This window comes from Perca flavescens, chromosome 1, assembly GCF_004354835.1.
Source record: "Perca flavescens isolate YP-PL-M2 chromosome 1, PFLA_1.0, whole genome shotgun sequence".
NCBI classification, from domain to species: domain Eukaryota; kingdom Metazoa; phylum Chordata; class Actinopteri; order Perciformes; family Percidae; genus Perca; species Perca flavescens.
This window is the reverse complement of record NC_041331.1, coordinates 35,242,142-35,260,686: the sequence shown is the minus strand read 5'-3', so window position 1 is coordinate 35,260,686 and position 18,545 is coordinate 35,242,142. Positions and strand designations below refer to the sequence as shown.

Sequence of the window (18,545 nt, the reverse complement as noted above, 5' to 3'; positions counted from 1 at the left end):
GAGCATTTTAATACATTTAGATTTTTCTGCATCATCTGTATTTTAGTAAATTCAGTGAATGGAAGCAAACATTACAGACGAATTATGAAAATAGCTAATCAGTAATTGTTATTGCCATACTATTGCTTCATCTCTAAGCTTTGCCTTTGGCTGGCCTCATGTTGACTCCCCCATAGATGTTTTCATTGCGACTAACAAATCCTTCTCAAATTAGATTTCCCTGTGATGTCTTTTAAATTAGATGCATCTGTGTTGACTTCCTTTGAATTCAGAGGCATTTTTAAAACAATTTTCCCATTTTGTCATTTGTTATGACTGTTGCTTAGTGCAGGACATAAAACGTGCTGACAGGGAAACAGTTATGTTGCCTAGCAGGACCGAAAGGAATGATATAATCGTTAACATTTAAACACCCTGTTGTATTTGAATTGGGGCTGAAAAGGAAGCCTGTTTCACAAAGTTATCCAAAGAGAACAGGGACATAATAGCATGGTGGGAGAAGATCCAAAAGCGTTCCAAATGGGGAACCAATGAGGAACTCACATTGTGCTCCCACGTTAATTTCAGCAGGAGTGAGCCCAGCATGTTCCTCCTGAAATGTTTCTTGGAAGGTTCGAAGGACGTTAAAAATGTTATTTAAGCTGTGTGACGTTTAAGAAGATTCTCTAAAACACTACTGTCCCCTCTACAACTACTGCTTTACCATAAATCAAAGTAAATGTATGTGACTGCATGTATTTAAAGAGGACACAGTTTTTTCCATATTTAAGATACTAGTGCAATGCCCACACATGCCTCTTTGAAACAGGTTGAGAGCTTGGCCTCTGGTATTTGGCCCCAAACAGTTATATATTTATTATGATGATTAGATATGAAAAAATTGAATTATGTTACTAACCCATTGTACCCTGAAATAACTTACAAAAAGCACCCATAGCACTTAAAAAATGCAACTCAACTGTATACTACAGTAACCTGATAAAAATGTTACTGGTTATCCCCATTTAAAACATGATGCGTTATAATTCATTTAACTATCCAGTGTTAGAGTTGAAAGCTCCACCTTGAACAGATTTTAAGTAAATTGAATTGTGCTGAAAATGCCTCTCTTTCTTCTCTTTAAGTAAACATTTGAATGCAGGACTATTAATAGTTTTACTATAAATAGTTAATAGTTTTACTTTAGAATGGAAATCTGCCCAACATATCCAAGTCGCGGATACTCACGGTCAGAAACACCGGTGAAATACACTTAGCGAAGGTATTCATTATATTGAACACATCCAAATTGAACCAACTTCGACGTAAAGCACAACCATGGGTCCTTAGCAATACACCCGCCAAGTGTGAAGTAGATAGGATGAGCGGTTCTCAAGATATTTAGGTTTAAAACTCGGGTTGCATTGTAGTTTGTACGGGCAGAAAAGGAGACCTTTGGAAACGACGACGCAGATACCCACTTCAGTCATATCGGTTAGGTAGGCTTACATACCTTTCAGAAACAAGCAAATAAATCACTAGTCTTACTTTTGCAATTGTTGTACTTTCTCCAAAGTATATTCTGTATTTCCAGCTTATACATCCATGAATTTCAACTGACTGCAGAATAATGTTGTAATGTTATCTGCTTCCTGTTTACACCATCACCCACATGCCCAGTGTATGCGAATGGTCATTTGAAATGCGTTTTCAGACGTGTTGTTATAGACGGAGATAATTTCTGATACAGAGCCTTAACACTTGTGTGTACAGAGAATGTTCAAAGCTACGTAAAACAATTAAAACGTGTGGGAAACTAAAAAGGTAATTTAAACCCTGTAAGAGGTCAGCCAGAGTGAATGGAAGCCGTTCAGGTTGCAGCAGAGCACAAACACACACACACACACACACACACACACACACATCCTTGCCTTATGTGAGTATCCCTCTTGACCTTTCTCACAGCCTGATTTAAAACATTATAAAATTTTGATTATTTCGTTTGGGTTATTCATTTTTTTGTTTATTTTAGTTCTTTTAAAAATTAATAAAAAATGACAAGCTGGATTGCTTTGAGTCAAAACACATTCACCTCTTTGCTATAACACTCCAAATTAATTTTATTCTTTTGAGATGTCTGTACAACCTGAAGAGTGTCCAGAAACACTCCAGGGAAATTAAAGGACAATTCCAGCACAAAATGAACCTAGGGGTTAATAACATATGTGTACCGTGTGGAACATTCTCTGGGATCTGTTTTCATGCTAATCAAATGTGTCTGTAGCTTGAAACTAGCTACCGCAAACCGGTAACTTAAACGGTAGCATAATTAGGGTCCCTACGTGCAAACCGAAGCATTGAGAACTTTGTATGTGTACAGACAGTTTATTACAAAGATAGATTATAAAGACAGTAGCGTTAATGTTTACATGCGGCCGCCATCTTGGATAACAGTCGAACGACGAACTGCGTGCAACCAGTAACAGTAACATAGCTCAAACACAGCGTTCGTGATTCGACTGGTCATGACTGTTATCCAAGATGGTGGCCGCATGTAAACATTAATGCTACTGTCTTTATAATCTATCTTTGTAATAAACTGTCTGTACACTTACAAAGTTCTCAATACTTTGGTTTGTATGTACGGACCCTCATTATGCTACTGTTTAAGTGTGGTGCTATTTTGAGCCTTGTTAGTGGTGTAGAAATAGTGATTTACCCTGTGCCCTGAAAGCTAGCGTTAGCAGCTAAACACCGGTTTGCGGTAGCTAGTTTCAAGCTACAGACACATTTGATTAGCATGAAAACAGATCCCAGAGAACGTTTGACTCGGTACACATATGTTATTAACCCTTAGGTTCATTTTGCGCCAGAATTGTCCTTTTTAAAGGCTTGTGAAAGCAACATGGACAATTTTGACACGTTAAGTCAAATCTTCCCCCGGTCTACTGGATAAGTAATCTAAACTCTTGCTGTAATGCAAAGCACTGTGTCAGACCCAGTGGCGGCTGGTGGAATTAATTTCAGCAGGTGCTATGCCAAAAAATTAAGCAGAGACATTTTAACGTTACGCTGATCCAGTCCAACAGAAGAATCCATAAATAGAGCTAAATGCAGAAGATTCTTCAGAAGTTATTTCTAGTATAATGTTATTAGAAGACAGGACAGTGACCTGGAGTATACAGCAAAATGAACACTGGAAGGGCTTCAAAACAAGAATGTGAATGTCCTTAGGTGGCCTGGCTGAAAAATTACTAAATCCAAGATTTTATTAGCTTAAGTACTGTACATATTTAGGACTCACATGGTTGTATGCTTGAATACCGGTTTAAATGAGAAATTATTTCATTTTCAAGCACAGTTCCATTTTAAATGATTAAATTTTGTCAGACAACATCACACACAAACACACACACACGCACGCACGCACACACACACACACACACACACACACACACACACACACACACACACACACTTTGCTTTGGTCTCATACCTTAAAATTTCTTATATTTTTGTTCTCTTATGCATTCATCTCTATTTACATCAACTTGTTTGTTTTAAAGGACTGTGTGGTGACTGTTATGTAAAAGCCATTCTGTAGATTAATTTAACAAGCAACAACTTGACTCGGTAAGTGAAGTCAGATGATCTAACCTGACGCCCATCTGGTGGTTTAAAGAGAGATTAGTCATTTCTTGAGAAGTTGCCTCTTCAGATTCCTGTCTTAATCAAGCCATTGAACTTTGAACACTTCTCAGGCTTCTAATGATTGTGGCAGACTGACTCCAATGTTATTTCTTACTGAATTAATGCATTTTGCCATACCTACTGCTGGTGCAGTGTGTATGAATATTGTTCCACGTTGTCATGTTTACCAGTATTTGGCAGCATGGTGATTAGGGCTGAAACGATTCCTCGAGTAACTCGAATAATTCAATTACTAAAAATCCTTAATGCAAAATGATTTGCCTCAAAGCTTTGTTTAAACAATGTTACAAGCGTTGTATTGCTCACAGTGTTTCCGCACGGATTATTATTACTGTCGCACACCGGGCTGACGCTGCTGGCGACCCGACACATGCCATGAAACTGACGGCGCAGATTACAAAATGAAGAAAGGGAGCGTAAATAGTGAGGGGCTAAGAGAAGAGACAGGCTGGAGAAAATGACAGTTTGGAATCAATTCAAACGTAATTAAAATGAAAACTCTGTACAGTGTGTCTACTGCAAAATCAAACTAGCTTACCACAATAATAGCACGACGTCAATGCTTCAGCATCTTAACAGAAAACATTGAGTCTAACTTAATCATCCATTCCACGAAGCGGACCCGACACAAGTAAATCACAGTCGTATGGACAATGAAACTACACCAAACACAACAACTACCAAAATCAAAGACAAGAAAATACGTAGTGGTGACCACAGTTTGATCTAAAGAACAGACTTGTTGACTGTCCCTTCAGAAAAACAGCTGATTGTTGCGCACCATTTTCTCTCACTCTCTCTCCCTTCACGGAGAAACAGCGGATCAATGATCTACTAGCATAAGCAAGAGCTGTGTGACATTGCAATCAAATGTATAAATGAAAATAGGTTAAATATAACTTATATATACTTATAAGTCTATATACAGATCAGTCTCAGGTTGAAACTTGTAGTTCTGAAAGTTAAGTTGCACAACTTAAGGTAATGTTTATGTATGTTTAATGTATGCCTTAGTTTGAGGTTGTTATTGCATTTCAGAAAATGTTTTCTTTAAAAACAATGTAATATGGCACTTAAATGCACCAAATATGTTTAGTTTTTTGAGAGATGATATTGTAAGCAATGTAGGCAATAACAATTTAGCTTTTTCCGAAAAATTAAACCAAACTATTGTTTGTTATTGCTCTTCAATAAAACAAAAGTATTTCTTATCCAATTACTGGGGGGGGGGCTGTTCCCAGGTAGACTTTTTTTCCTCATCACTCATTGAGTGTGATCGTCAAATAAGCCTGGCTTATTAACACATTTTTGTGTGTTTGCAGGAGAACCTGCTGCAGTCTGTGCTACCAGTCTACATCTCCATGAAGATGAAGCTTACAATCATGGAACGCTTGCGAGACTGTAAAGACAAAGAAGAACAACAGCGACTGGTCAAAGATAACAACTTCCACAGTCTTTATGTCAAGAGGCACGAGAACGTCAGGTACAATCACAAACCACCTTTTAAAATACATGGAAAGCCATAGATTTTTGGATGTATTGATCATTAAATAGCCATTATAAAGGCTCACCTTATCAAGGAACCCTGATTTTACTGGTCAAACCATGCACTTAGGGGATGGTCAAAATGCCTGAGCAGCCACCAAGACAAAGACTTTTTGCAAAGTATCAATGGAAGTATATTGACTGTCCTTCCTAAGATTTTGAAAGTGACAAGTGTCTGTGGCCTGAACCTGCACTGCTTACAATTTATAACAGGAGACAGGTTCCCAATTGCTAAAACTTGTGATAAGGTAACTTAAGATGAATTATGACTAGTAACCACTATGACAGACCTGTGTAAAAAGCAATACCTTAAACAGCAAAAAAGGAGAAAAAATAGTCTTGCTTTTTGAACTTTTAGTTTTTTAAGCTGGCTATACTTATACATCTACATATCCCAAAAAATAAAAATGAAGTTCTTTAACCATCTGTCTACTACTTTGTCTGTATTTGCAATTTAAAAAAATCAGTCGATTTCAGGGAAACTTATATTTTTGCTTTTTCTATGCACATCACTTCATCAAACATAGATTGGGCACAAAAGCAAAAACTGTGCACACACAAAGCAGTTTCTCTGACCACTCAGGAGATTAGTATATGTCTGTTTGTTTTCAGAGCAGTGACCCAGTTCTAGCTCTTTGTTTTAGCAGGGTTTCATTAATTTAGCAAGTGCTGACAGATATTTGGTCAGCTTAAACTGAACGTTGGCAGATGGCTCACCAGCTGATTTTTTTTTTTTTTTTTTTTTTTTGGGGGTGGTGGGAGATAAATGTAGGCAAGACACAGCCTTTGCCTTAATTCAATAAGGGAATTGCATTATGGTGTTTCTTAAGAAGAAAATGAATACATTGGAAGAAAGCTTAGTTGTGGTTTCTTTAGCTTCTTTTTGTTTTTGTCTTTGATTTTAAAGAGCAATTTCAGCTCTGATCAGTTTAATTGAAAGATGTAATTCTGGCATAAAATTAAACTGAAATGGCAACGCAGATAGCAAAACATAGAGAAAATTATTGTGCTGTTAATATCCACTTAGGCAATCTTGTCTTTCAAAATATTTAGACACTAAACCTTTTTAGTCTTTGCTAATCAAGAGGTCATTGTGAAGACATCAGTCCTGTTTGCTGCCATGTTAATTTAGTAAGAAGGTGGTGAATGATAGGCTAGCTGCAACCCTGACCCATCCCTATAATTACCTCAGTCAGACCAGTCATTAAATGTCTGTCTCATGAAGCACCTGGCCATTTTCAGTCAGGCAGTGGAACAGGTGCACGGTCTGGGTCCCTCTGTTGGTCACCAGACAGGCAGTTGCACTCAGGTCAGCAACCTTTAACCAAGCCTGGGCTGTGCTCAGGTCATGTAGCGCTCTCTCTCTATATTTGTATCTCACACACCAATATCAATGAATATTTGTGGTGGTTTGTAAACAGGTTGAGTTTTGAATAGTTATGTACATAGTTTGAAAGGATGTGAACCCCATCTCAAAGTCAAATTAAATATATCCCATAATGCTGTAATTTACATGCACAGTATTCATCACACTTGCTGACATGTACTGTAGCTCAGTGAGATGAGCATGGTGTTCACTGAGGCTGGCACTGTAACTGTTAGAATGTCAGTTCCCACTGTGGCCAGACATGCTGAGACAGGGAGGCAGGTCAGATGCTCTATGTAGGTTGGGCTTTTGCCAAACTTCCAGCTGGTGGTGTCGGGGGTCTTTCAGAGGTCAGATGAGATATCATTGTCCCTCTGTGGTCCGCTGTCTGGCAGCTTTAATGATGCAGAGACTATGATTCAGCATTGAACCAGACAGGCTTTTTTTGTTCAGTCACTGATCAGGTCTTCTAGAGGTTAATGGGAGGATGGTCAAGAGCTGTTTTTTCCTGAAATCCTACATCCCAATTCAGGAGCTTTAATGGTCATAATGAGTCATAATGGGCTGACAATGTTGTACAGAGAAAATCAGGCCCAAATTTGGAGGACACAAATGGTGTAAGCTTCATGGTCCCGACTATGCTTCAAATTGTAAAGTGGATTGACAGATTGGAAAAGCCAGGGATGATCTCCTAAAAATAGTTTTTGTTAGCAGCCTGGACATGCATCCACACAGCATGACAGAAGTTACGGGGATATATTACAATTGCCCACCAGTATCCGTTGTGTTTAAGTGCAACGCAAACCTGAAATACCATTTTGGTCTCTGTGAGGTCTCTTTTTGGGTTAGGGTTAGTTGTAGCAAAAAAAAGTGGTATTACATTTTAGTATGTGAAATTTAAAAAATAGTTCAGTAAGTAAAATAGATTTATTCTTCATTTCATATTTTACATGTCGGAGCAGACATTGTTTCTGTTTATGTGAGTGAATTTGTGCGTCAACTCTAATTGTATGATTTCTTTCTTTCAGTATTCTATATGCTGACATCGTTGGCTTCACCCGATTGGCCAGTGACTGTTCTCCAAAAGAGCTTGTCATTATGCTCAATGAATTGTTTGGAAAATTTGACCAAATTGCCAAGGTGAGTCATCATTTTGAATGATGTTACATTACCTCTAAGCTTAATTAGCAGTTGACTGTTTATCTCTTTAAAGGTCCCATGACATGGTGCTCTTTGGATGCTTTTATATAGGCCTTAGTGGTCCCCTAATACTGTATCTGAAGTCTCTTTCCCGAAATTCAGGTTTGGTGCAGAACTACAGCCACTAGAGCCAGTCACACAATGAGCTTTCCTTAGGATGTGCCATTTCTGTGTCTGAAGCTATTGAGGAAGAGAGTGGGAGGGGCAAGGTGGAGGGTGGGGGTGTGGCCTTGACCAACTGCCACTTTTCTCGTTTGAAAGCCATGATGTCTCTCTCTCATGGGTGGGCCAAATTCTCTGGGCGGGCAAAGCAGAGAAAGTGGAGGTAACCTTGCTTGTTATAACCTCATAACAAGCAGATTCTAAAACGGCTCATCTGAGCTTTCATTTTCTCAAAGGCAGAGCAGGATACCCAGGGCTTGGTTTACACCTATCGCCATTTCAAGCCACTGGGGGACCACAGACAGGCTGGGGGAACTCATATTAATGTTAAAAAACCTCATAAAGTGAAATTTTCATGCCATGGGACCTTTAAGACATTTATCAGTACTAATGTAAATATTAGAGTAGTGAGGCTACTGACATGAGGGTTTCTGCTAAACCTCATACTGGCTGGGAAAATCTGAGTTGGGCAGTTGAACAGGCAAACGCTCTTCTTATCAAGTCACAACCAAGGCACTTAGACTGCAGTAGTACAATACTGCAGTTTTATTGATGGGCTCATATGCTGTCTGTCTGCTTACCCACATTTTATGCAACCAGACAACATTTAATTATTTGCTTGGTTGCACAAAACTGTATTATTTTGGTTTCTCTTCTCCTCATTCTAATTTCTGTATAGGAAAACGAATGCATGAGAATCAAGATTCTTGGAGATTGCTACTACTGTGTGTCAGGGCTGCCAGTCTCTCTGCCTAAACATGCCAAGAACTGTGTCAAAATGGGCCTGGACATGTGTGAAGCCATCAAGTGAGTTTGTGCCAAGCATCGACCTCAACCCTGATTGAAATATATAGCGCTTCTCGATTTAACTCCTAACCACAGAGAATAAGAGATGTGATAAGCACACTTAGTTTCAAGATGAATTATGTAAATAAAGTGTGTAAAAGCTATTTGTGGAACCTCTCAGAGAATTGTGTGGTGCAGCTGTAATGGTGAACTGTAGGGTGAGTCATTCTTTGTCATGGCTTGAGCTTAGGGAAACACAGTTTGGGTTACTGAAAAATCTTGTACAGTAATGCCTAGAATTGCAAATGTTGGAAATGACATGCCATTTTACAGAGTGTATTACAAGAGCAGGAAAGTCTGAGTAAATGTTGACTCTGCTCTAGTACATGATGTTTTTTAATCAGTTGAGAATAGGACTATTGACACACAGTGACATGCAATAGGGCTTCACATTGTAAAAATAAGGTACCCAACCCTATTCACATAGACACATATGGAACGGCCCGCTGACTATATTGTGATGTTGTCCTCAGACTGTTAATGGGCCTTAAAGCCAGGACATTGTTCTGCATATAGAAACAACCTTCAACAACAATGAGCTTTGGTATTGTTGTGAAACTCCTCCAGACAGGTACGGGAGGCCACAAGAGTGGATATCAACATGAGAGTGGGCGTGCACTCAGGCAACGTGCTCTGCGGTGTCATTGGCCTTCGTAAGTGGCAGTTTGACGTGTGGTCACATGATGTCACGCTGGCCAATCATATGGAGTCCGGAGGCCTTCCAGGGTAAGTTGTTTTTTAAATTACTTTTTTGTATTAGTTTTATTAACATTTATACACATTTATGTATCATATTGTGTAAATTCCATTATTTTTCTAATGTGGTTTTACCAGGGACCAACTGAAAATCATGTGATGCAATATCAGCATTATTATTGACTGCATAACCCAGGTTGCAAAAAAATTCACTTTTTACTTTAAACAACTAAGTTGCAGACGTAAATGTTCAGGTTCAGTTAGTTGCGGGGGGTGATACACAATGCAACTCTGATCAAATGAATTGCATAGAATCAGTTCCATGATATCATTTTCGTGTCACTTGCCTTAGCGTAACCCTAGATCCTTAATATTATTTAGTATTTTTTTCACAACAAGATATTGTAAGTGGTCCGTTCTGAAAAGGATGGATGTCTTCTTTTGGAATAAGAATATATTTACATGTCTACACTCCATTAATGATACAGAAACACTGTGTTTTGTACAAAAAATAAAATGTATTAAAGAGAGCAACCACAATGGTAAATGTAAGTGTCATTGCAAAACTAAGCACTATCAACTAATAAGAAATAAGTGTTACACAAGCCATGCTTAGTATTTCAATCCTTCTCTTGCTCTTTCCTCACTCGGTCAGACGTGTCCACATCACAGAGGCAACTCTGAAGCACCTGAACAAGGCTTATGAAGTAGAAGACGGGAATGGCCACCTTAGGGACCCTTACCTAAAAGAGCTCAACATCCAAACCTACCTGGTCATTGATCCACGGGTGAGTTCTCTGTTCGTCTTCCTCGAAAATGCACATTGTGAACATATGCACATTGTGAGGGAAAGAATGAGAAATATGTTGCATTTGAAAACACCTAAATATTTGCTGATATGGTAACAAAGAATATTAAGAGAAAAATAATCATTTAAAAAACCTGTGATTACATGGTTTGAGTACAGACTTATTTGTGTTTTTGATAATTTTTTGGTGTGACTTTGCTTCCTACATATCCAAATGTTTTTTTTGTCTAAATGCTATGCATTTTCTTACACTTTTTTGTGGATTAGTAATCCACATTTTAAATGTTTAATATCCAATTGATTGTCTAAAGTGATATTCAGTTAGCAGGCAGGATGTTTAGTCTTTTTGTCTTTATGAGACATAAGGGGTGCTCCCTCCCCCTTTAAACAGAATGATCAATTATCAAAAGCATTGTTTTTCTGAATTTTTGGGTTGTGGACAGATTTTTCAGTATCTGCTGCACACCATTCAATTTTCTGCCATTTAGATTTTTTGGCAAAACATTTTCACATCACTCTGCCTACAAATCCCCCCCCCCCGTGTGTTTGTGTATGAAGTCTAAGGACCCATCATTGAACAGCCGTAGTGCGCCTAAACCTCGGGTGAATGATGGTCTGAAGATGAGGGCGTCCGTGCGTATGACCCGTTACCTGGAATCTTGGGGGGCCGTCAAACCTTTTGCCCACCTTCAGAACCGAGAGGGCTTCACCCCAGACGCTATTGTCAATGGCAAGCCACGCTGCAAGGTAAGCACCGGGTTGTTGTTGTTAGTTGTTATAAACTGGAGCCCACGTTAAAGAGTGCACAGATACAAGGCATGGACTTGCTGTGTTCATTATTTGGTGTAGGATGTTCAAAGCTTTAGTCAAGTATGACAGACTTTCTGATTTTCTAGTGTTTTGAGAGGTATCTTTTTAAAAAAGCAAAATGCACACAATGACTAATAGTAATCATTTTCTTGAGAAGTTCACTATTTTTTGAATGAAAACATTGGCTAAATTGAGTTTCAGTTGGTTTGGCCTTCAACACTCGCATATCATGCGTTCTCATTGGGTGAATGTTGTCCTTTTCCAGGACATCCCTCTACGACCAGTCCCCGGCAAGTTCCCTGAGAGGTAGGAACAACTCTGAACTGCTACAAAATAAATTCACATGTACAGTTTCCATTTTGTGACTATTATTATTTTTAACTGTACATTATGTGCTGCTGCTCACACACATTCACTCTGGAGCCAGCCTATGTAACAACGCTGTTCAGTAGCATCAAGTGTTTCCCATCAGCTTTCCCTTCCGAGACTTTCCCATCTTTTCATGGAATCTGAACATTTCATTAACAATATTTTGTAATGCAAAAGTGTGTTAAAAGTGTTTAAAAGGATTTTTTTTAATGCATTTACAGTATTGCCAATGTTCAGCTATCCACACAGATATTATCATAAGGTATAAGATGAATGCCTTTCGTGGGAGCTTAGAAATTTTGATGGAATGGAAATTCCATCAAAATAAGCATTATGGTGTTACTATGGTCAGTCATGTTAGACGACTAGTTACATGTTAGATTCTTCTTTTCACTCACATTTTCTTACACTTTTTTGTGGATATGTGATCCAAATTTCCAAAGTTTAATATACAGTTGATTGTCTAAGTAAAAGTGATATTCAGTGAGCAGGCAGGATGTTTAGTGTTTTTGTCTTTATGAGATAAAAGGTGTGCTCCCTCCCCCTTTCAACAGAATTCAAGTGGGTAAAACTTACAGACATGAATTATCATTGCTCATCAATTATTAAGTAGTTAACACCCTGCGGAGAGGAAGGAGTGAAATTGTTCTTAAAATCAAACATTATTTGACAATAAGTTAGCATATATTCCCAAAGCAAAAGGAGTGTTAGAGGAGTCAGTCTCAAACTGGAATAAAACATTTGCCAATAAAATGTCGTCACCAAGGGTCTGCTTATTACAGCTGTGTTTCCTGCAGAGTGGTGGGTGCGCTGAGCTCTATAACAAGCCCTTCCATTACCTTTAAATAATACATAGACAAATTGATTATGGTTGTAGCTTATAATGGTTAATTATCTTTGCCCATCTGGTATATGCAGTAAGCGTACGGACAAATATTTAAAGTGTAGCTACTGATTAGTGGGCAGGACTCACCTACACAAACAGTGTGGGCTGGAGTAATGTAATTAGAAAAGATAAGTGTGTGCCTAAAAGCACAAGCATTCCACCCTGTGAGAATGGAGATTTGTTGTCGGAAATTGTTAATTTCATTCATGTATTCAGTCCACTGTGGCACAGGCAGCAGCTGGTGAACATGTCTGCGGCTGAAGTGATAGTGGAATGAGGTGCACTCACTCAAGCTCGATGACATACCATAGCAGTGTAAATTGTTTTCCTACGGTTAAAAGTAACAGTCATGAGTGCGCTTCTCCTATTCACAAGCAGTGTTTTGGATAGATATTTACATTTATTTGATCATTGGCCCTGTGGTTTTTATTTTTTAGGCTTTCCACTGCTCTGTTGTGATGAATTTGTGTTTGTGTTTATGGTTGGGCCCTGACAGCTTTGATGAGTCTCTAGAAGAACCGTTCTCCTTGCCTTCCCCCCCGTTCAGCAGCTATAAGTGAGTGGGGCCTTTATGGCCCGCAAGGTCCTCATACCCTCAGTGCAGTAGTTCTCAACCTTTTGGCTTGTGACCCCTCAAAAAACAAAACTTAATGGATACATGCTCATAGCCACTTGTTTTAAGTGTAAATAGAAAACATGGTAGAGCTTTCGCATACTGTAAATAATGTTTTTGAGTTTCCACCATTGTTTTAGTACCCAGGAATCAGTATGCGTCATGTAGTTTCCCAAAATGAATCATTTAAATATTGTTGAATTGATTAATCTTTGTGGGAGTAGAGTAGAGGCTACAATGACTAATGTATCATCATAGTTTAAAAAAAAAAGATAACATATGACACCATAAATTCCAATGTAACAAATATAATTCACACCAACCTTTTTAAATCATTATGCGACTCCCACACCCCCAAAATAAGTCTGTGTGATGTCATGTTCTACAGGGTGAGAACTATTGCCTTAACGGAGCGCCTTACTGTCCTAACACTAACCTGAGCAGTGGTGTAATACTGTTCTTTTCTCACCGTTTCTCACTGCTACCTCTTTGTAACAGGGCAACATATGATCTCAAACGCCCCAAGAAACCCTGTAACCTCTGTTAGTGGACTGACATGCTCCTATTAACACTGATCACTGACTGGGGCTTGTGTGTATCTGGGTCTCTGCATCTGTGTGAGTGTTTCCTTCCTGGTAGAGTAGGGGGTTTACAAGCAGAAGCACGGCAGAAACACTCCAGCTGAATCCTTCAGAGATCATCTAACACACAGCATTCTGCATCCGGCACACTCCTTTGCAGGCACAAATCATATTTCTCTTTTCTCACTAATGCTCAGAATGGCATTAACCTTGTTGCCTCCAAGCACAGCTAAACTGGACCTGAGTAACCTGTCTGGCCTGATCTGGTTTTCCAGCATCTGTTCCAGTCAGCATGCGTGTTTCAGTGTCTGTCCGTCTGCCTCTTCCTAATTGTCTCGGTGCTTTCTGGTGCAGGAACAAATCCCAGAAGAGTAAGTTTGATGAGGAGCTACACAACGAGATGACTACTACCATAGATGAGCTCAGCAGCAAGTAGGACCATTTTTTACCACAAGTCAATCACTTTTATGCATTAAGTACATTTCATAAATTAACTGTCTACTGTTCTATTGGTTGACATGTTCAAGCAGGTTGCACTTTGCCCAAACTTTTAAATGTAGGCATGCCAACGTGAGAGATTACTCTTATGGAGATATTGTGACTCGAAGCTCTCGAGTTTGAGTGAATGATAAAGTAAAGTTTGACAAAAATCTTAACTTTTTAGCCATGCTTACGGCAAGGGATGGCAGTGTTAGTTTGCCATATTTTGGTAGGTCGGTCTATCACTTTGGCTCAAACTGAAATATCTCAACCACTATGAAATAGATTACCATCAAATTTAGTACAGGCATTCATTGTTCCCAGATGATGAATCCTACGGACATTGGTGATTTCCTGCCTTTTCCTCCAGCGCATTCATGAGGTTGACATTTGTGGTTTTGAGTGAAATGTCTCAATCTGAGGAATTACCATGAAGTTTTGTACCAAAATGCATGCCCCCCTCAGGATGAGTTGTAATAACTTTGGTGATCCCCTGACGTTTTGTCTAGCACCACCATCAGGTCACAATTTCAAATTGTCCCAACACTTTGGTTTATGACTAGCCTGGGTAAACCCTGACGAACTTCCGGCAAATTTGAGATTTGCTCTGCAAGTCAGTCTGGCGAAGAGCCCATTCAAACCCATTTCCAATGTCCCCAAAATCGAGGCACCAATCACAACCGTTGAGGCAGGCTTTACGCGACGACGATAGCGCAGCGACGGCAAGCAGCTTTTTGTTTACATTCAAAATGACTGCTACCAAAGCGCAGCGTCACCCAGATCGTTGGTCTGATTGGTTGGACTATCCAATGCGCCCAGAGGCATTTGAGCGGCATCCGTTGGAAATGAACTGTCAATGAACCTTTCCCAGACCCACTCTCAGTTACAACTGAGAAGGGTCTGGTGTCAACAAGGCTAGTTTATGACTAAATACGTGCTAAACTCATGATATTTCCATCAGCCTCAGCTATTCTTTGTGTGTAGTGCTAATTATCAAATGTTAGCATGCTAACACACTGAATTAAGATGGTGAGCATGGTAAACATGCCTGCTTAACATTATGTTAGCATTGTCATTGTGAGCATGTTAACATGCTGAGCATTTAGCTCTTTTTAGGAGTCTTGGTAACAATATCTTTGTAAATACTTTTATTAAACATTGTAAGGTAGATAGACGGATGGATGGACGGACAGACTTTATTAATTCCAAACTGGGAACAGCAGCAAGTTACAGGGAAATACATACATACTCACTCACACACATCCAGAAAATACAAGAAATATACTAGAAATAATAAATAAGATAACAAAAGATCAAAATACCAGACCTACTGAAAAAAAACTTTTAATTAAAAGAATGTACATGTACACAAGTGTAGAATAAAATGTACAACCTAATATAAAGTAACCAGTGTGCAAGTAGCATAATAGTGCAATGTTGTAATGTTTGAGGTGATGAGAGTTATCTTACAATAAATCACAATATTAGAAAATAATGCTTTCATAATTGAGTTTGCCCAATTATTAGCCCTACTTAAAGCTCTATTCTTTCCTTCCTTCATGGCCTCCTTCCTTCCTTCCTTCCTGCCCTCCTTCCTTTCTCTCAGGCAGTGGTCTAAGTCTGAAGAGAGTGGCAGTTTAGCTCTGTGGTTTCCAAAGAAAGATCTGGAAAAACAGGTTAGTTTAAGAGAAATCCACTAAAAACATTTGCGATACATTTCCATTCAAGCATTCTGGTGCTGAACAAGAGGTTTAGCCGTATTCTGTTTTTCCTCTTCTAAGTACCGAGCCCTGGACTTGCCGATGTTTAAACACTATGTTGGCTGCGCCACCTTCATCTTCCTCTGCATCTTTTTGGTTCAGATGTTTGTCACAAAGAAGTGAGTATGACCAGATTTAGTCATTTACAAACAAAAATCAATCATCAAGTTGTCAGCAGTTATAATGCAGTGCAACAGGGATGAAGAAACACACTGTGAAGATGATAATTGTACTGATGGGAAAAGGAGAGACTGGAGACTGAATTTTGACACACACTCTGGTCTTTATCTTCTTCAGTCTACAGATGTTGGGGATTTCATTTGGAGTGATGGTCTGTGTGCTGCTGCTGACCCTGGCCATCTGTTTCGCAGGTGACTTCCAGGTCAGTGTGTTAAGTCTTATGTTAACATTCAAATATTAAGGTGATTAAAGTTAAAGTTTCAGCTCTTTTTGTGTCCCAGTTAGCATTTAGGTTTGTAGAAAGTGGGAAAAATAACAGGCACAGCAAACCTGTCATCCCTCTTGTACAGTATCCTGTGAACCCACACTGAATGCAGGCCAAGCGTCACTGTAAAAGAGTTATTTGTCAAGCAACACTTGTTAAACACAGTATAATCCTGGCCTGACCCTGTTCCGCATTGCATGTGTCTGACTCACGAGTGGTATTCAATAAATGCAATTTTCTTGTGCTTGAGAAGTGAATATTAAATGTGAAATTGCTTATAAGTTATTATATTGCTGTTGTGTGAAGGCCACACAAGTTGAATACCAAAGAAATGGTAAGCCTTCAGGAAGGATGTAATTTTATTTACCACTTGTCAGTAGCCTTCCTGAAGCTTCCTCCACATTATATGGGCTGTATTATCCAACAAGCAATGTTCATTCAATGTTCAATTTTTTTAAATAAAAAACTAAATAGAAAGAAGATTGTGTGATATGATCGCAAAATCCAGAACAGCTACCAAACTTGTGCTTGTACTAACATTGTTGTGCAACACTGCTATTTCCTTTAAATCTCAAAATAAATACATGCATTCTGGGTCAGGCAGTGTGTGATTTACACAACCGTTTCTGTCTCTCGTTTTAATTTAAAGCAACACCAAGATTCTTTTGTACTTTTTTAAAATAATGTTTCCAAAATCATTTCAGTGGTTCATCAACTCGTAACAGGGTGAACGACACTTCTGCATTCACTTTGCGGCCCTCTATCGGCTATAACCGCACTATGCAAGTTTGCCAGATCGGGTAGCAGATCTGTAGTTCGAATGAGACATACGACAGCGGTAATGGCAAGACAATTCCGCTTCCAACCTGTAGGGGGAAAAAAGGAGGAAAAGTGCTTTGGTGTTGCTTTAAATGAGCAGGCCTGGCTGCAAATTTACGAATCCCACTATGGCCACGCCAAGACCCGCCCTACGAAGCAGCCCGATTGGTTGGAGTTAGGCATTTGACCTTGAGTGGTTAAGGTTAGGATAGCCGATTGATCAGGGGGATAGGACCTGTACAAATGGGGTTAAGATACCTTGCGTAAGCATGGACGCCTGGCCAATAAATGCTATTGAAGGGCGGGTCTTGGAGTGGCCATTGTGGGATTCGTAATATTGCTGCCTGGCTGAGAAACACTGAAATATTCTTCAGAAAAAAGTGTTTCATTTGACCAAAACTTTTTCATGTTTAATAATTAAAAAAAAGGATTAATTACCAACCTAAAATTATTGTTTTAAGTTTTTATAATGCTCTTTCATTTGTTTACATAATGCAGAGCTTTAGGCAAGTCATGTAAGACAACATCAAGGGGCTCTTGTTTTTTGCGTCTGTAGTGAGAGAAGAACAAAAAATTATCAAGATATCCAACTTAACTTCCAACTATAAGAGCTTCATAGTTAAAAAAAACACAAACATGCTTGTGCTTGGTAAATAAAAGGCAAGGGTGAAAAGGATGTGTGTGCCTATGTGTGTGCCTATGGGTGTGGTGTGTATGTATGTGCTTCACTGTGCCTGAATTAGTGTGTGAAAATGGAAACCTGTCATGGAAGCTATCCCTTGCATTCACCGTGTTGTAGCTTTCTATAGCTGACCTACTGACTTAGTGGATGACACGTGACAATCAGTCCTTGACAGGCCGGGTTTTCTCCTCTGACAGATTCCTTTACTGGAAATAGCCAGCAATGACTCTCTCACACATGATTTCTAGAGATGGATGAGCCACATGCTCCTCATACTCGTTTGATTCCATCTTTTTCATGTCTTTCTCTTTTACCTCTGCAGCGCCTGTTTCCAGAGAAGCTATCGAGGTGCCAGTGGCTGCCAGCTGTGTCGGAGGCGGTGGTAAAGCGGCCATGCGTTCGCCTCCCTCTGGCCACCATCACTACTACGGTCATCATTATCTTGGCAGTGTTCGACCTGGTAAGACCACGCTCACATGTTAAGCGCTAAGAGAGGGTCATTATAGACTCTGCTATTTCTAGCTGTGCCACACTTCAAAGCACACTGTCCAGTGGTTGTTTGTCAGTCAAATCTTTTTTTATCCCCCTGCAGTGCTTCATCCAGACAACTGTGCCAGAATGTCCCACCAATAATACTCAGACAAATGATTCCCATGAGCTGGGATTCTACCTGCCTGTAAGTGATGGATTTGTTAACCATGGAAAAAAATGAAATGGCAATATTTAATATTTTCAATAATATTTGTAAATAGTTCTGCCATGTGTTTAATTGAGTACCAGAGAAGAC

At 39.3% G+C, this 18,545-nt stretch overlaps 1 protein-coding gene across 2 annotated transcripts in view; it reads left to right on the top strand.

Annotated features, from left to right (window-relative positions):
* The window catches only part of adcy7 (adenylate cyclase 7), a 75,179-nt gene that overhangs the window by 44,412 nt on the left and 12,222 nt on the right, over positions 1-18,545 (top strand). Inside the window, exons 6-19 of one of the 2 annotated variants that reach the window (XM_028578010.1) lie at positions 5,013-5,173; positions 7,630-7,741; positions 8,643-8,770; positions 9,377-9,535; positions 10,161-10,293; positions 10,872-11,060; positions 11,389-11,429; positions 12,875-12,934; positions 13,927-14,004; positions 15,659-15,728; positions 15,834-15,931; positions 16,110-16,194; positions 18,081-18,218; positions 18,351-18,434. In XM_028578010.1, coding sequence (XP_028433811.1) covers positions 5,013-5,173; positions 7,630-7,741; positions 8,643-8,770; positions 9,377-9,535; positions 10,161-10,293; positions 10,872-11,060; positions 11,389-11,429; positions 12,875-12,934; positions 13,927-14,004; positions 15,659-15,728; positions 15,834-15,931; positions 16,110-16,194; positions 18,081-18,218; positions 18,351-18,434 — 1,536 coding nt within the window. The remainder of the gene's footprint in view (positions 1-5,012; positions 5,174-7,629; positions 7,742-8,642; positions 8,771-9,376; positions 9,536-10,160; positions 10,294-10,871; positions 11,061-11,388; positions 11,430-12,874; positions 12,935-13,926; positions 14,005-15,658; positions 15,729-15,833; positions 15,932-16,109; positions 16,195-18,080; positions 18,219-18,350; positions 18,435-18,545) is intronic. The other variant, XM_028578017.1, reaches the window with a different exon arrangement.